The 16,024-nt window shown below is 32.0% G+C and overlaps 1 protein-coding gene across 3 annotated transcripts in view; it reads left to right on the top strand.

Annotated features, from left to right (window-relative positions):
* The window catches only part of LOC109109169 (cGMP-inhibited 3',5'-cyclic phosphodiesterase A-like), a 95,120-nt gene that overhangs the window by 75,821 nt on the left and 3,275 nt on the right, over positions 1-16,024 (top strand). For all 3 annotated transcript variants that reach the window (XM_042721630.1, XM_042721629.1, XM_042721628.1), the window contains 11 exons: positions 692-813; positions 949-1,165; positions 4,192-4,265; positions 4,455-4,603; positions 6,067-6,204; positions 6,867-6,978; positions 7,166-7,267; positions 8,460-8,659; positions 9,948-10,151; positions 10,235-10,396; positions 14,717-14,978. In XM_042721630.1, coding sequence (XP_042577564.1) covers positions 692-813; positions 949-1,165; positions 4,192-4,265; positions 4,455-4,603; positions 6,067-6,204; positions 6,867-6,978; positions 7,166-7,267; positions 8,460-8,659; positions 9,948-10,151; positions 10,235-10,396; positions 14,717-14,978 — 1,742 coding nt within the window. The remainder of the gene's footprint in view (positions 1-691; positions 814-948; positions 1,166-4,191; positions 4,266-4,454; positions 4,604-6,066; positions 6,205-6,866; positions 6,979-7,165; positions 7,268-8,459; positions 8,660-9,947; positions 10,152-10,234; positions 10,397-14,716; positions 14,979-16,024) is intronic.

The raw sequence follows: 16,024 nt of genomic DNA, 5'->3' as shown, positions 1-16,024 counted from the left end.
CATATTTTTTTAAAAAAATACTAAAACACAGAGAAATTACTAAAATCAAAAAGAAAACAAAAATTAAAATATGAAATTAAATCTAATGCAAAATATTAACTATATATCTAATTCCAATTCAATTTATGCATATGTTAGTTAGGGCTAATCAAATGATTATTCAACTAATATTAATCCAAGCAAAAGTTTTTGATTTACATAATATATGTATGTGTACATGTTATATTTATTATAGTATAGTATATAATACACACACATAAATTTATATTTAAAAAATATTTACATGTATAGACATTTATACTAATATTCTTAATTTTATAAAAATTAAAAATATTTAATATTAAATCTAATGCAAAATTCTAACTTAAATATATACATTCTGTGTGTGTATATTATATATATACATAATAAATATACACAGTATATACACATATATATATGTAAAAACCTTTTATTTTGGATGTGATTATCGTGATTATCATTTGACAGCCTTTATATATATATATATATATATATATATATATATATATATATATATATATATCATATATATTATACACCACACATATATATATATTACCTCAGCACGGCAACACACACACATAACTATATAAATATGCTAAGTCAACAAAACAACAACAAAACCAACATCTCTTAGGCATATCTTGATGCGTTTTCTCCTCTTCTGCAGTTTGGTGAACAGTGATTCATGGAACAACTCTGTTGTGCTCAGCCTTTCCAAGAGCAGGTCCATGTCCGCTTCATACACTGCCTCCTCCACCACCAACCACATCTATAGCAAGAGCCGAAGAGGTACAGCGCTGTGTGTGTGTGTGTGTGTGTGTGTGTGTGTGTGTGTGTGTGTGTGTGTGTGTGTGTGTGTGTGTGGAGGGAAAGGAGATAAATGGGCTCTGGCAGTGCCGGTGTGATTCCTCTGCTCTCCGGCAGGTTACCCTTCTTCCAACATCTCACCTCTGGCTTCACCCTGCCACTCCCCTCCAGTCCAGGGCACTCCGCTCACCAGCCCCACCAATAAAAGCCCTTCAGTGGAGCTGCCGGACGCAGTGCTTCCGCCACCACGGAGCCCCCACAAAGCCTTAACCCACAGTCAGAGCGCCCCCAGCTCCAGCACCTCACAATGGGTGCCGCCTCCACTTTGTAGCAGGTAATACCCCACCATTCTGCTCAGCTTCACACGTTTGTGCACTGATGTTTGAGGGAAATTCATTCAGTTTAAAGCAGAGCTTGAGAGTACTGCAGTTGTATTGGCATCCGAAAGCACTATTAAATTATCCAGAAATATTTAATAGTGCTGTGCAACAACTGATCGTGATTAATCACATCCAAAATAAAAGTTTGTGTGTACATAATATATGTGTGTGTGCTTTGTATATTTATTATGTATATATAAAGACACACACATACAGTATATATTTATTTATGTATTTACATGTATATATTTATATTCATATAATTTATATATAAATATATTTAATATATAAACACAACATATTTTTTTTATAAATATATACATGCTTGTGTGTGTATTTATATACACATAATAAATATACACAGTACGCAGTGCATAAGAATATTATGTACACAAAATCTTGCATGTGTTGTGCCCACAGAACTTTTATTCTGTAATTTTATGCTTGCATATTAATCATCTGCTTCTTATTATTTAAATAGTTATTTCATATCCATTCTTGCTTTAATTTGTTGTTATTTTTTATTATATATCTTCCAAAATATTTAATAAGCAAACATGCAGGCATAGCATCCACATAACTCTATAATCTATAATTTCATATTTGCACATTAATTAAATTTTCATACTTTAAACATAAATTTTCATATATGTGTTTGTTAAAAACTCTCTTGGCAATTTATTTTGAATGAAGTTTTGTTACATAATCCAAGATATTTAATAGACCTGCAGGTGTAGCACCCACAAAACTATAATTTAACATTTTAATATAAATAATTTAATTGTCATAAATGAAATATTCATTTTCATATCTGTTTATTTAAAAAATATCTTGCTGCAGTTTTGAAAAAAAAAAAAGAAAAAAATTATTACATTACCCAAAATATTTAATAAACAAACATGGTGAAGCACCCACAAAACTATCATTTTATATTTGCATATAAATAATTTAATTCTCATAATTGAAATAGTCATATCTATTAGATATATCTATAAAAAAAATCCTGCATCCGTTTAATTAAAATAAACTTTAATTTTTATACTATCCAAAATATTTAATAAACAAACATGTAATTCACATATTTTAGATATTAATTTTCATATCTATTTTTTTTAAATGAAATTTTATTATATTATCCAAAATATTTGACGATCAAACTTTCAGGTGTAGCGCCCACAGAACTCACATCTATAATGTCATATTTGCAGATTAATATTTTAATTCTCATACTTGAAATATTCATTTTCATATAAATATTTCAATGTTTTAATATTTTGTTTTTAAACTCCTGCTGCGGCTTATTTAAAATGAGTTTGTTTTAAAATTATATTTAATACACAAACATGCAGGTGTAGCGTCCACAGAACTACAATTTTGTATTTACATATTAATCATTTGCATATTAATTTCTTTCTTTCTCATATTTTCGCATACTTGATATCATATGTTTTTAATAACAGTTCTTGCTTTAATTTAATTCAGAACTGCTATTATACTCGTCTAGTTTTTATATTCACTTCATTTACCTTTAAATATGTGCAACTGCCATGTCATGTTGTTTTAGAGCAGAGAACACACCACTGCAGCCGTAAAGCCCAGCCTTTGATTAAAGAGTTACCCAAACAATATAATCGACCGCTGCTGCACAAGTCATCCTTAATGTACCAGGAAATGTGTCAATTTTTTTCGCTTAACAAGTCTTTTTGAGGAATTTAGCTTGTTTGGATTCCATGCAGGACTACTAATGAGTCATTTTAAGAGCGGACAGTGAGTTAATATTAATTTTGTGCCTAATTTATCACTCCGGTCGCTGTTTCCATGTAGTACAAGAGCGGACTGCAGCTTCAGGCCATTATGTGGTTACTGAACAACCACTGATCATTAACTGTGAAAAATACCCAACATTGTGTCTAAATATTAACAGATGGACGTACACGGTCAGATCTGCCATCCCTCTCTCTCTCTCTCTCTCTCTCTATTGGTTTTACTCACATGTCCTGGCGATGGGACAAGGTCACCTTCCCCTTGGCCCGTAATGAATGCTGGGCACAGAGGAGCAGCTTGATTAGGTTCTGTCTGGCCCGCTAATTCAGAGAGCTCAACTAAACAACAGCGACACACACACATACAGCACATATCATCAGGGTTAGTCACCCAGAGAGGACGCCTCTCAATTTCAATGCAAAATATTAAAATATGCAATCATGAAATGCATACAGTATGCACGCATCAGCCGTTTCCTGGCTTTCCTAACTCATAAAGCATAAAAACATGAAGCGTAATGAACAGATTCCAGTGCCTGCGATGATGGATAGTGGCTTTTTCTTGTTCTTAAAGGAGTGTTCCTGAAATCAACATGAAATGGCATTCGCAACACATTTTTCTGGCATAATGTGCCTTATTTCTGAGTGTAGCAGGATATTTTGTGAGAGGGAAAAAGGTGGAATGTGAGTTGATTTTAATCACTGGGAATCGATTCAATAAATTCAATTGAAAAAAAAGCTTTAAGAAAACATGAAATATTGTTATATTATATTATATTATATTATATTATATTATATTATATTATATTATATTATATTATATTATATTATATTATATTATTAATTGTTGTTGTTAAAATGCAACACAAAAGCAAAATAACATCAAAAACATATTAAAAAAATTGATTATGCAATATAATTAAATAAATATATGCAAATGGATATATTGTATATATCTTAATTTACTGTTTTATTCATTGTGAATTTATTTGGAATAACATTAACTGATAAATCATCCACAATAAAATCAGTTCTTCTTGTTGTTGTTGTTGCTGCAACACAAAGTAAATAAATGCAAAAACAAAAAAAAACTTTAATAAAACAAGAAAGAAAGAAAGTTACATGATTTTTTCCTTTGGACTTGATTGTTGAAATTTGATGAGACTTTGTAATGTTTATTTTCCTGTGTTTCTGTATGATTATTGTGTGTGTTGTAGCTGTGGAAGACCGTACAGTAAACTGAGACACGGGGACGGATCCATAGACGCAGGAGACCGAACCCAACAGTCAGGTACCGCCGCTGAATCTGCATTTAGATGCGTTTCACTTATGATCCATTTTGCTGTTGTGATCTGCGATATTACAGCTGGATCCTGGATTGAATCTGAATTCATATGTAATTGGTGTCTTTATGAGTCTTTCAGAGCTGTCAGTCTGCTCCAACGAGAGGTGTGATCAGGTTTTTTTAATAACGTTGCAGACGAGCCGCTGATGATGTCGTCAGACTATGACTGCACCATTGAGACCAACCACAGTGACAGCAGCAACTTTGCACAGAACGAGGAGGACAGAGAGGGTCACAGGAAAGTCTGCGGGACGTTCCCGCTGACCACTCTAATCCCACCGGAGGTACAGTAAACACCACAAATAGATTTTTTTTATCATTTATGCAATTTAGTTCAGGCAGGTAGATTTTTTTCTATTCAGTGTTACATGGCTACAAGCAGTAAAAATACACAGTATGAAGAGTTGCATAAAATATGCAGTATGCATATAATATGCATAAATGTATATTGCACAAAAATACTGCAATAGCATAGTAAATAAATAATTAAATAAAAAGAGTTAATGTGCAATTTCAGGGTATATCTGATCCAGTTAAATAAACTGTCATCAATATTTAATCAAAACTAAATGCTATAAAAGTAATATCAAATAATTGTTTACTAAAATTTTGCAACTCACTTTAATTCTGTAATTTTTTTTTTTTTTTTTTTTTTTTGTATACACTTCAGTATTTTTGGCCTCCCTGCTAGAAAGTGCTATCAACATTTTCATTTTTATTTTTTTGTCTAAGTGCCAAGATGAAATGATAATGTTAAAATAATACATTTTATTAAACTATAAAAATGAGTAACAATGGATAGTGAATTTTTATTGATTTATTTTATTTAAATCTTTTTATGCTTAAATACTTTTTTGCATTGTTTTTATGTAATTTTGAGGCCAGGAGTATAAAATGTTAATGATTAAATAATGTATTTTATTAAACAATAAAAGTACATAAATCACATTTTCTATTTTTTTATTATATTTGTTATATATTTAATTTTAATTATATTTTATATGTTTTTCTTATATTATATAATACATTTTTAGTTAATTTTATTGAATAAACAAGTGTAAAAAGATTATTATTTAAATTTAGCAACTTTGTGTACTTTTAATTTGCTAATGTAATTATATCTGCCACACTATTACTGTAGATATTATTAGATATCATGTTTTGCATTGTTTTTTTTTTTGTTTTTTTTTGTAGTTGTTGTTGTTGTTGTTTTATGTAATTGTATGTCTAAATGTTGAGGCCTGGATAATTTAATGGCTGAAATTTGACCATTGTGATTAAATAATACATTTTGTTAAATAATAAAAATTATTGTCAGTGTACAGTGCATATTTTTTATTGTTATATGTTTTATTTTCATCTCATTTTTCTGGTCAGTGTTAGAGGACCTACAAGCAGTAAAAATATACAGTATAAAGTATTGCATAAAATATGCAGTATGCATGCAATCTGCAGAAAATATAATGCACAAAAATACGGCAATAGCTTTGTTACGTGCAACTCTCAGGGTTGTTTGTTCCAGTAAAACTAAACTGTCATCAAATAGTCATCAAAACCAATCACTGAGCATTCGACTTGTTTTCGCTGTGGTTTGATGACAGACTCTTTTTGTGTTCTATGCTGTTTTAACTGCTCTCTGTAGTAGTTTCATATGTGCCACTTGATTTTGTAGTAATTCCAGTCATGTCTAGTGGGTTTTTTGGTGTAAGATGGCACCGTCTGTGATCTGAAATCATTTCCTCTGCAGGATAAGCCCATCTTGGCCCCGGAGCCGCTGGTGATGGAGGGCCTGGAGCCCCTCATGAGTCAGATCAACAACTGGAACTTCCCCATCTTCAGTCTGGTGGAGAAAACCAATGGCAGATGCGGCTGCATCCTCAGCCAGGTGACACACTGACATCTAGTGGAGATCAGGAGTACACACACACACACACACACACACACACACACACACAGATCCTGACCACAGTCAAACAAATCAAACTTATCTCAACAACACATGTAAGATCTGACACCAGTGAGGCCGGGATGATTCAATCTGACCATTACGATTAAATAATACATTATATTAAATAATAAACATGAGTGTCAGTGGAAAGTGAATGTTTTTGTTTGTTTGTTTGTTTGTTTTTACTTGAGGCCAAGATGATTAATATATTAATGATAATTATTAAATAACACATTTTATTAAACAATAACACAGTGTCAGTGCATTGAGCACATTTTCTATTTTTACAATTATATGTTAATATATTTATATATATATATTATATATATATATATATATATATATATATATATATATATATATATATATATATTTTTTTTTTTTTTTTTTTTTTTTTTTTTTAATTTATATTTTTTTTTTTTTTTTTTTTTTTTTTTTTTGTTTATTTTTTTATTTATTTTTTTTGTTGTTATATATGCAATTATGAGAATAGATATGACTTTTTGAATATAAGAATAAGTATTTGCATGTATATAAAAATGTCCTTTTGAGTTTTGTTTCATTTCAGACATGGTTTAACCCTTTTCTCTGTGGGTTAGGTGTCTTACCGGTTGTTTGTGGATACGGGACTCTTCGAGACGTTCAAGATTCCGGTGAGGGAGTTCATGAACTACTTCCACGCTCTGGAGAACGGATACAGGGACATCCCATGTGAGTCCTCGTGCTGCAGAAATATGTTTACAATGAAATAACTGATGATGTACAACAGATGCTGTGCACAGGCAGCTTCACCTCCAGAGGAATAAATTGCCCTAAATCATGGCTTCTGCCTCTTTTTGCTGTGTTGTATCTCCCTCTAGTGGTAGTTGACACTATTAAACCTCGTCTTCCTCCGCAGATCACAACAGGATTCATGCGACAGACGTCCTCCATGCGGTCTGGTACCTCACGAGCCAGCCTGTGCCTGGTTTACCTACACTGACATCACTGAGTGACTCGGGTAAGGGTCACACTTCATCACTGTTTGGATACGTTACAACAACAGAAATCATTTCATGCCTGTAATTCAAAAGTACATATTTAGTTTGATCACTACTTTTTATACAGACTAGATGAGTGTATTTGTATATGTTTATATGTAACACTATGGTCCTGTGAGGCATCAGTGTTATTTCAGTATCATTGAGATGCTATTATAGTTTTTATTCATATTTAAATCAGTTTGTATATTTATGTTGTCATTTCAAATTTACTTAAACTTTGTCATTTTGTGTTTTTGTGTTTTTTTTCTTTCTTTTTTTAGTATAAATCTATATAACTATATATTTAGTTTTAGTACATCAAGTTATACGAAATTAATGTTGCATTGCCAACTAGCTGAAATAGAAGCTTTTACATTTTTTATTTTGAGCTTTTATTTGTATATTTTTAATTTTCTTTTAAATTTTATTTCATTTTAGTTATTTTACTGTGTGGCTTTTGTTTATATATATATATATATTCCAGTTTTACTATAAGTTGATAAGTGCTGCCTTGCCAACTAGATGAAATGAAAAGCTTTTTATATATTTGTTTTTGTAATTTGTTTGTAGTTTTTATTGAATTACTAAAACAATTTTAAATGAATAACAATAATACAACGATTTATGATGAATACCTATTATACAGTGTGAACTAATCTGCAGTTTTCAAGTGCATATATCAGTTCTTATATGCATGAACACGTCAAATTAATTGTTTTATTTTATTTATTTATTGAAGTTTTTTTTTTTTTAAAGTTTTTTTTGAAGTTAATAAAGATGATTGGAATTCGATTCAAAAGAAATACCATTTCAGTCATTCAGTTCAATGTGTTACTTGCCATTTCTTTGTCATTATTTAGTAAAGTAGATCAAATGGCAAATTTATTTCAGTATTTAATTGTAATTGGGTTTTTTAGATTTAAAATTGTGTGTTTTAATTGAAAAAAAATTTTTAATAGGAAATTTTTTTACTCAGAAATTGCTAGTAAATTTTACAAACCATTACAAAGAATTGGCACGTGACATTAAATTAAATGTGAACTGAAATAGTACTCCTTTATTTACAATTTGAAATCAGTTCTTACAGTGTAGGTTCAAACAAACAAAATAAAATGCTTCAACAGTGTTTGAAGACATATGAAGATTGTTAATGTCTCTGTCTGTGTTTAGACTCTGACGGTGGACTCGCTCTCGGCCGCACAAGGTACCTGATGTCCAGGACGTATCCTGAGGAGGAGGAGGGTTACGGCTGTCTGTCGGGCCTCATCCCCGCTCTGGAGCTGATGGCGCTCTACGTAGCAGCCGCCATGCATGACTACGACCATCCCGGCAGGACCAATGCGTTCCTGGTGGCCACCAGCGCTCCTCAGGTGACACATCATGGTTTTCCCTCAAAGAGTTTACAAGAAGCACTGATTTCCTCGTATTGTAATATTAAGCTTAGGAATCATAGAGGTACTTGTACTAATTCAGAGATAGAATAAATTACTAAAGTACCTTTTATAATAATTAACAATAATGTATTTGATTTAATCAAATCAAGAACCGAAGAAGACTGGTGTTTGCCTTATATTTAAAAATACTGTGAAGCATAGAAGCTTTTACAGATTTGACAAGTGTAATGAACTACTGTGTATATACGTATACATAATAATTCATTACATTTATACATATATGTACACATGCTGCATTTATTTGATCAAAAATACATTTAAAAGAGTAAAACTGTGAAATATTATTGCAATTTGAAATAACTATTTTCTATTTGAATATGTTAAAATGTAATCTATTGCTGTGATCAAAGCTGAATTTTCAGCATCATTACATCATTACAGTCTTCAGTGTCACGTGATCCTTCAGAAATCAGTCTAATATGCTGATTTGCAGCACAGTTATTATTGGTAATCAGTTATTAATAATAGTTTTTGCTTCTTAATGTTTTGTGGAAATTGATTTTTATTTTTCAGAATTCTTTGATGAATAGAACATTCATAAGAACAGCATTTATTTGAAATTGAATCCTTTGTAACATAATAAATGTTTTTACTGTCACTTTTAATTAATTTAATGCATCCTTGTTCAATAAAAGCATTACTTTATATTTAAACACACACACACACACAAACATTTCAATAGTAATATATCATTGTTTCTGTATAAATATAGTGAAGTGTTTTTAAAATTGATAATAATCAGAAAAGTTTCTTTAACAGCCAATCATCATATTAGAATGATTTCTGAAGGATCATGTGACACTGAAGACTGGAGTAACGATGCTGAAAATACAGCTTTGATCACAGAAATAAATTACATTTTACTATATATTCAAATATAAAACAGTTATTTGAAATTGTATTAATATTTCATGATATTACTGTTTTTGCTTTATTTTGATCAAATAAATAAAGCCTTGGTGAGCAGTAGAGTGGTCTTTAAAAACATTAAAATTATTACTTATTCCACACTTAGAATAATTAGAGTAATTATACAAACCAGTAGAATGTGTTTGTAGGTGTGTATGAATATATATACTGGAAGCAGTGTGATATTTATGATATTACTGTACACAACTGTTGTTTTCAAGCTTCAGTGATTGATCACAGTGTTCTGGGGCCTTGAAACATGTGAAGCCCATACAACTCTTTTGTGTCTTTGTAGGCTGTTCTTTATAATGACCGTTCGGTGCTGGAGAATCATCACGCAGCGTCCGCATGGAATCTGTTCATGTCCCGGCCCGAGTACAACTTTCTGGCCAGTCTGGACCACATGGACTTCAAACGCTTTCGCTTCCTGGTCATCGAGGCCATCCTGGCCACCGACCTCAAGAAACACTTCGACTTTCTGGCTGAATTCAACGCCAAGGTGAACACCTCTGATATCAGATATTCATATATAGACCAACAAATGCTGTGCATTTTATTTATGTATGTATTTTGTGTTCGCAGGTGGGAGATGATGGATGCTCGGGCATTGATTGGACGAACGAGAATGATCGTCTGCTGGTCTGTCAGATGTGTATTAAGTTAGCGGATATAAACGGTCCTCTGAAAAGCAAGGAGCTTCATTTGCAGTGGACCGAAGGCATCGTCAATGAGTTTTATGAACAGGTCAGTGTTGCTCTTGGATGCATGTTTTCGTCTGAAGTCATTTTTGAGCTGTTCGTTCACAGCAGAGACAAACAGGAAGCTCTCACGATGACTAAGTGCCTGGCAACCGCACCTCGCACTCATAGTAAGAGACTGTGATCATACACACGCGTAACCTCACAGCAGCTACGCGACATCTCGCTATCATTCACATCAAGGGGATGGAGAGGATGGCAAGGATATGCTGTTGCCTGGCAACCGTCCACATCCTCCTGAAGCGCGGTGCTGGAGGAACACGTTCACATCTGTAATGAGAATATAGGGCAGAAAGTAAGCAAAGTTTTACCGCGGTCCGGTCTGCTGGGAATGATGGAGAACATTTGCTGGCAAAACAATTAACGCTGATATTTGGCCAATTAAAGTTGTCATGAAATCACTTGATTCTGTATACTTTGTTCTAAAGAATAAAATGTTTGTAGTCATTCAGCAAAACATTATTTTTTTTGTTTAGCTGACGTCATCAATTTATTTAAGCATAAACATAAATTTATTAATATAAAATAAATTATATTTATAATAGGGCTGTCAAATGATTAATCACGATTAATCACATCCAAAATAAAAGTTTTGTTTACATAATATATGTAAGTGTACAGGGTATATTTATTATGTATATATAAATACACACACATAAATTATATATTTAGAAAATATTTACATGTATATACATTTTATATATTTATATTCTTATATTTTATATTATATATAAATATATTTAATATATAAACATAACATATTCTTCTTAAATATATACATGCATGTGTGGTGTATTTATATGTACATAATAAATATACACAGTATACACACATATATTATGTAAACAAAACTTTTATTTTGGATGTGATTAATCGTGATTAATCATTTGACAGCCCTAATTTATAATATAAATATTAGTATAAATTATTAAATAAGTAAATAAAAAATAATCATGCATTTTATATATATATAGAGCGAGAGGGAGAGAGATGATTATGTATATCTTATATATACTTTCTATATCACCTTATATATCACAATTGCAAGATTATATCTCATAAATCCCCTCAGAATTACCAGTTTATATTTCACAATTCTGCATTTATATCTTGCAATTCTGTTTATGTCTCACAATTCTCCATTTATATCTCAGATTTTACTTAATATCTCACAATTCTGCTTTATATCTCACAGTTTATATCTCATAATTTTGCTTTATAATCTCGCAATTCTGCGCTTATATCTCGCAATTATGAGTTTATATCTCACAGTTTTGTTTTATATCTGGTCATAAATCTCACAACTCTGCATTTATACCTCACAATTGTGCAATATATCTCAACTCTTGAGTTTACATCTCACAATCTGGAATTCAGTTTATGCTTAAAACCAACAAACAAAAAAAACATCTTTCAGTGGTTTCAGAAAACAAGATTTGTTCTTATTTTAAGCATAAACACTTCATTCTGATAGCATTTTCATATTGTAATAAAACATTTTAAGACGTTATATTTTTATATCAAAAGACTTTATATCTTAAGAAATGTTTCTTCTCAAGTAAATGTATTTTGGGTTTATATATATATATAAAATGGAAAACAAGACAAAAATACTAAGAAAGACACTTGCTCTCGTCAATGATAAAAAAAAAACACTTTTACTATTTTCAAATGCTAAATGTTGTGTGCATGTTTATTTTAGAAATGTTTACATTTACCCTTATTAAAGTGCATTAATTATTAGCATAATATTGTCCAAACCAGCAGATTGACCGCTGCGGTACATCATGCACACTTGTCCAGCCAGTCATGATTTGGTATCTTCCGTTAGCGTTTCCCAAAGAACTAAGGGCTTGTTTGGATGCCGGCGATGAGTAATAAAACACTGTGTCTATTATTGTGAGGAACACAGAGTGAGGATGACCCAGTTGTGTCAGGACCCCGTCACAGAGCTACAAAGCGTCATATGACCACCCCTGGCCATATTCAGAGCATTTCAAAAGGGACCAGAAATTATATGCTTCAAAGGAGCCTGTTTTCTCCCCTCCCTGTTTCGTTTCTTGAATGATTCATTTCTCCAGCACTTCTGAGTAGCACCTGACAGAACACAGCGCACACACATTACTGCCCTCTGACGACATCGCCGCGCGGTTGCCATGGCAACATGAGACCTTGCCTGTTGTTACGCCACTCTCATTGTTTATTTCCAGGTACTGCAGAGTATATGTTTTCACACCGACTATATGAGGTTCTTCCGATCTCTGGTTCCGAATTTGTTCGATACTGTAATCTGAAATAAATAATAAGAAGGCCAGACCTCGCGTGGCTGGGTGCATTTTCCCCGTCCATGGGAAGGCTGACCTAGTTTTATAGCAGTCGAATGTCTGTGAAGTATGTTTCTCTCCTGAACTGGAAAAATCCAATCAAGTGTGTGACTCTTCAGCTGTGCTTGAATATACTGAGCATACTGTTCCCTGCCTGGTATTATCGTTATATGTTTAATGTAATAGATGAGTATAAAATAGCTGCTTGCATGAATAGTTTTCTTTAAAAATGTGAATAAAAATGCTTCGAATCAGGCATCAGTCAGATCAGATTAATCTGCACTGTGTGGAGCATTTATGAATCCAAATGAAATTTTTCTTTTCTCAGGATGAATTTTAAAGATGTGAAATTATGTGATATTGATTTCATGTGCTTTCTAATATGAGGAATGCTGTCTGGTGACATCAGTTCCCATGATGCTCTTCATCCAAATACTACTGTAGAAAGAAAGGGACAATTTTAGTTTCAGTTGATTTAATATGGTTGCAGAAGGTTTTATTTGTAGTATGGAATATTAAAAAGGTAATTGCCAATTTTATCTCACAATTCAGACTTTGTTGGAATTGTGAGGCATAAACTCAGATATATAAACTTGCAATTCTGTAAAAAAAAAAAAAAAAGAAAGAAAGAAAAAGAAAAAGTCAGAATTGCAAGATGCAAATTTAGACTTTTTTTCTCACAATTTCAAGTTTATATCTCACAAAAAGTGACGTGTGAGGTTAAAATTTCCCATTTTGATTTCCATCACAATCTGTAGATCAGGACACACTTATTATTTCACATAAATTATAATCACGGTCTTTTATTATTGCCAAATAAGACCCGACTGATCCATTTCACAAAGACAAAGTTTGACTTTTATTCTCATAATTCAGACTTTGTTTCTCGCAATTCTGCATTTAGATCTCACAATTCTGAGTTTATTTCTTGCAATTCTGAGTTTATATCTGACACTTCTGATTATGTCCTGCAATTCTGCATTTAAGTCCTTGTTTTATTATTTTATTTCTGGTTTTGTTTATTCTGTTATGAGTTTATATTTGTGAGTTATGGGTTTTTACCTTTTATATATATATATATATTTTAATCCTGTGGTGGAAAGAGGCTTCCATGTTAAAGCAACCAAAAAGGATTTCAAATGTTTTTCCACAACATTTGTAAACCATTTTACTTCTATAATGTGGGCAGACCTTGATTTTTCTATTAGAAATGGTCCATTGTGAATTGATTGAATCATAAAAATGAGTGTTCTGTTGCAGAGTGTGCAGCCTAAAAGTTAGCTCACATCAAGGATGATAACTATTATGATAACTATAATGTTTTAATAATCATTCTAATTCTTAAAGAATAGGTAAGTCCACACCATAACCGTAACAACAAAAAGACAAAGAAAATATCGTTGGAAACACTTTCAGAATGATTTCTTCCATCTGATGAACGATAAAAACATTTACAACCAATCAGAATCCATCCTGCTTTAAAGAGCTTGAGCATTTAAAGCGGGGGTGTCAAACTCAATTCCTGAGTTTAGCTCCAACCCTAAATAAACACACCTGGGGGGCTGTTTCATAAAACAAGTTTACCAAATATGCCAGGCTTATTTAAGTTATTCTGACTTATTTTGAACCTAATCAAGTGATAATAAGTCGAAATAATAATATAAATTGAAAATATAAACTGAAATAATAAACCTGGCTTATTTGGAAAACTTGTTTTATTAAAGTATGTCATTGTTAGTTGTAATCTTGTTGTTTTGTGTGTTGGAGCAGGGTTGGAGCTAAACCTCTGCAGGGCTCTGCTGTAGTTTGACATCCCTGATTTAAAGCAACAGGTGACAAATCTGCAGCACGTGATTATAGTAAACAGAAGGATATTGTGCATTGGTCTGGATGCTAATATAGTTATCTGATTATAGTTATCACTCTTGGTGTGAACGGGACTTTACACATAAGTGTTTTTTCTTTTCATTCTGGTGTTTCAGGGTGATGAAGAGTCGAGTTTGGGCCTTCCCATCAGCCCCTTCATGGACCGCTCAGCACCGCAGTTGGCCAAACTGCAGGAGTCCTTCATCACACACATCGTGGGGCCTCTGTGCAGCTCATACGATTCAGCCGCCCTCATGCCCGGCCACTGGGTCGACCCTCTGCCCAAAGAGGGCGAGGATGCTGAGGAAGAGACGGATGAAGAGGAGGAGGAGGAAGACACACCGGAGGAAGACACCTCCACCAGCTCCGAACTTTCCCGTGAGTTCACGTTTTTCTCCTCAAACGTTATATCATGTAAAAATCTGGTCCAAATTGCATTGATGTAGGAGTGTGGACTCAGTTTTAGACTGAACTGAATTGAAGCTGAAAATGAACACAAAGTGACGTATGAGGAGTTAAAATATCCCTTTTTGATTTCCACCACAATCTGTAGATCAGGACACAATTATCTGACATAAATTATGATCACAGATTTTTATTTTTTTGAATATTAAATATTGTTTATGTGGATCAGTATGTATTTAGGAGACATTGTATGTCTGATTTTTTTTACAATTATTTTTTCACTTTCTAATGCAGTATTTCTCTGCAAAAACAAAAACCAATGACATCACTTAAAGCTGCAAGTCAAATAAGACAAACTATATTTGCGATACTAACAAAAAATATATATAAGATAAAATGTCTTGGCATTTAATTTAATTACTTTTATTTTTAATTCATTTTTAGAATATTAAATGATATTTATGTGGATCAGAGGTATTTAATCAGTAGAGACATTGCCATGTCTGTTTTTTAAATAATTTTTTCTCTACAAAAAAGTAATCACTGCTAAGACAAACTATATTTGCAATACTAAATAATATACAGTTAACATTTGAAGTGGATCAAAACCTTTCATCAAAGTTTCCTAAAACCTAAAACCAAAATGCGTTCTTGTCTTAGGACAACTTTGATGAACTTTTTTGATCCACTTCAAATGTTGACTACTATATTTAAAATAAATATATAAGATTGTTTTTGCATTAATTTGATTTATTTTATAAATATTAATTACTTTTTATGTGGATCAGTGTGTATTTAAGCAGTAAAGATATAAGATAAAGATATAAGATTAAATATGTCTTTGGATTCATTTAATTCAGTTTTTTTTAATTATTATTATTTTATATATATCTGATATTATGTGTCTTTAAATGTGTATTTAAGAAATAAAAACATTGCTTGTTTACTTTTATGTGCAACATTTCTCTACAAAAACAAAATTCAAAATCAGCACTTAAAGTGGTCAAATATTTCTTTTA

This window comes from Cyprinus carpio, chromosome B4 (assembly GCF_018340385.1).
Source record: "Cyprinus carpio isolate SPL01 chromosome B4, ASM1834038v1, whole genome shotgun sequence".
Lineage (NCBI taxonomy): Eukaryota > Metazoa > Chordata > Actinopteri > Cypriniformes > Cyprinidae > Cyprinus > Cyprinus carpio.
The sequence above is the reverse complement of the archived record's forward strand: the minus strand, read 5'-3'. Positions and strand labels throughout refer to the sequence as shown.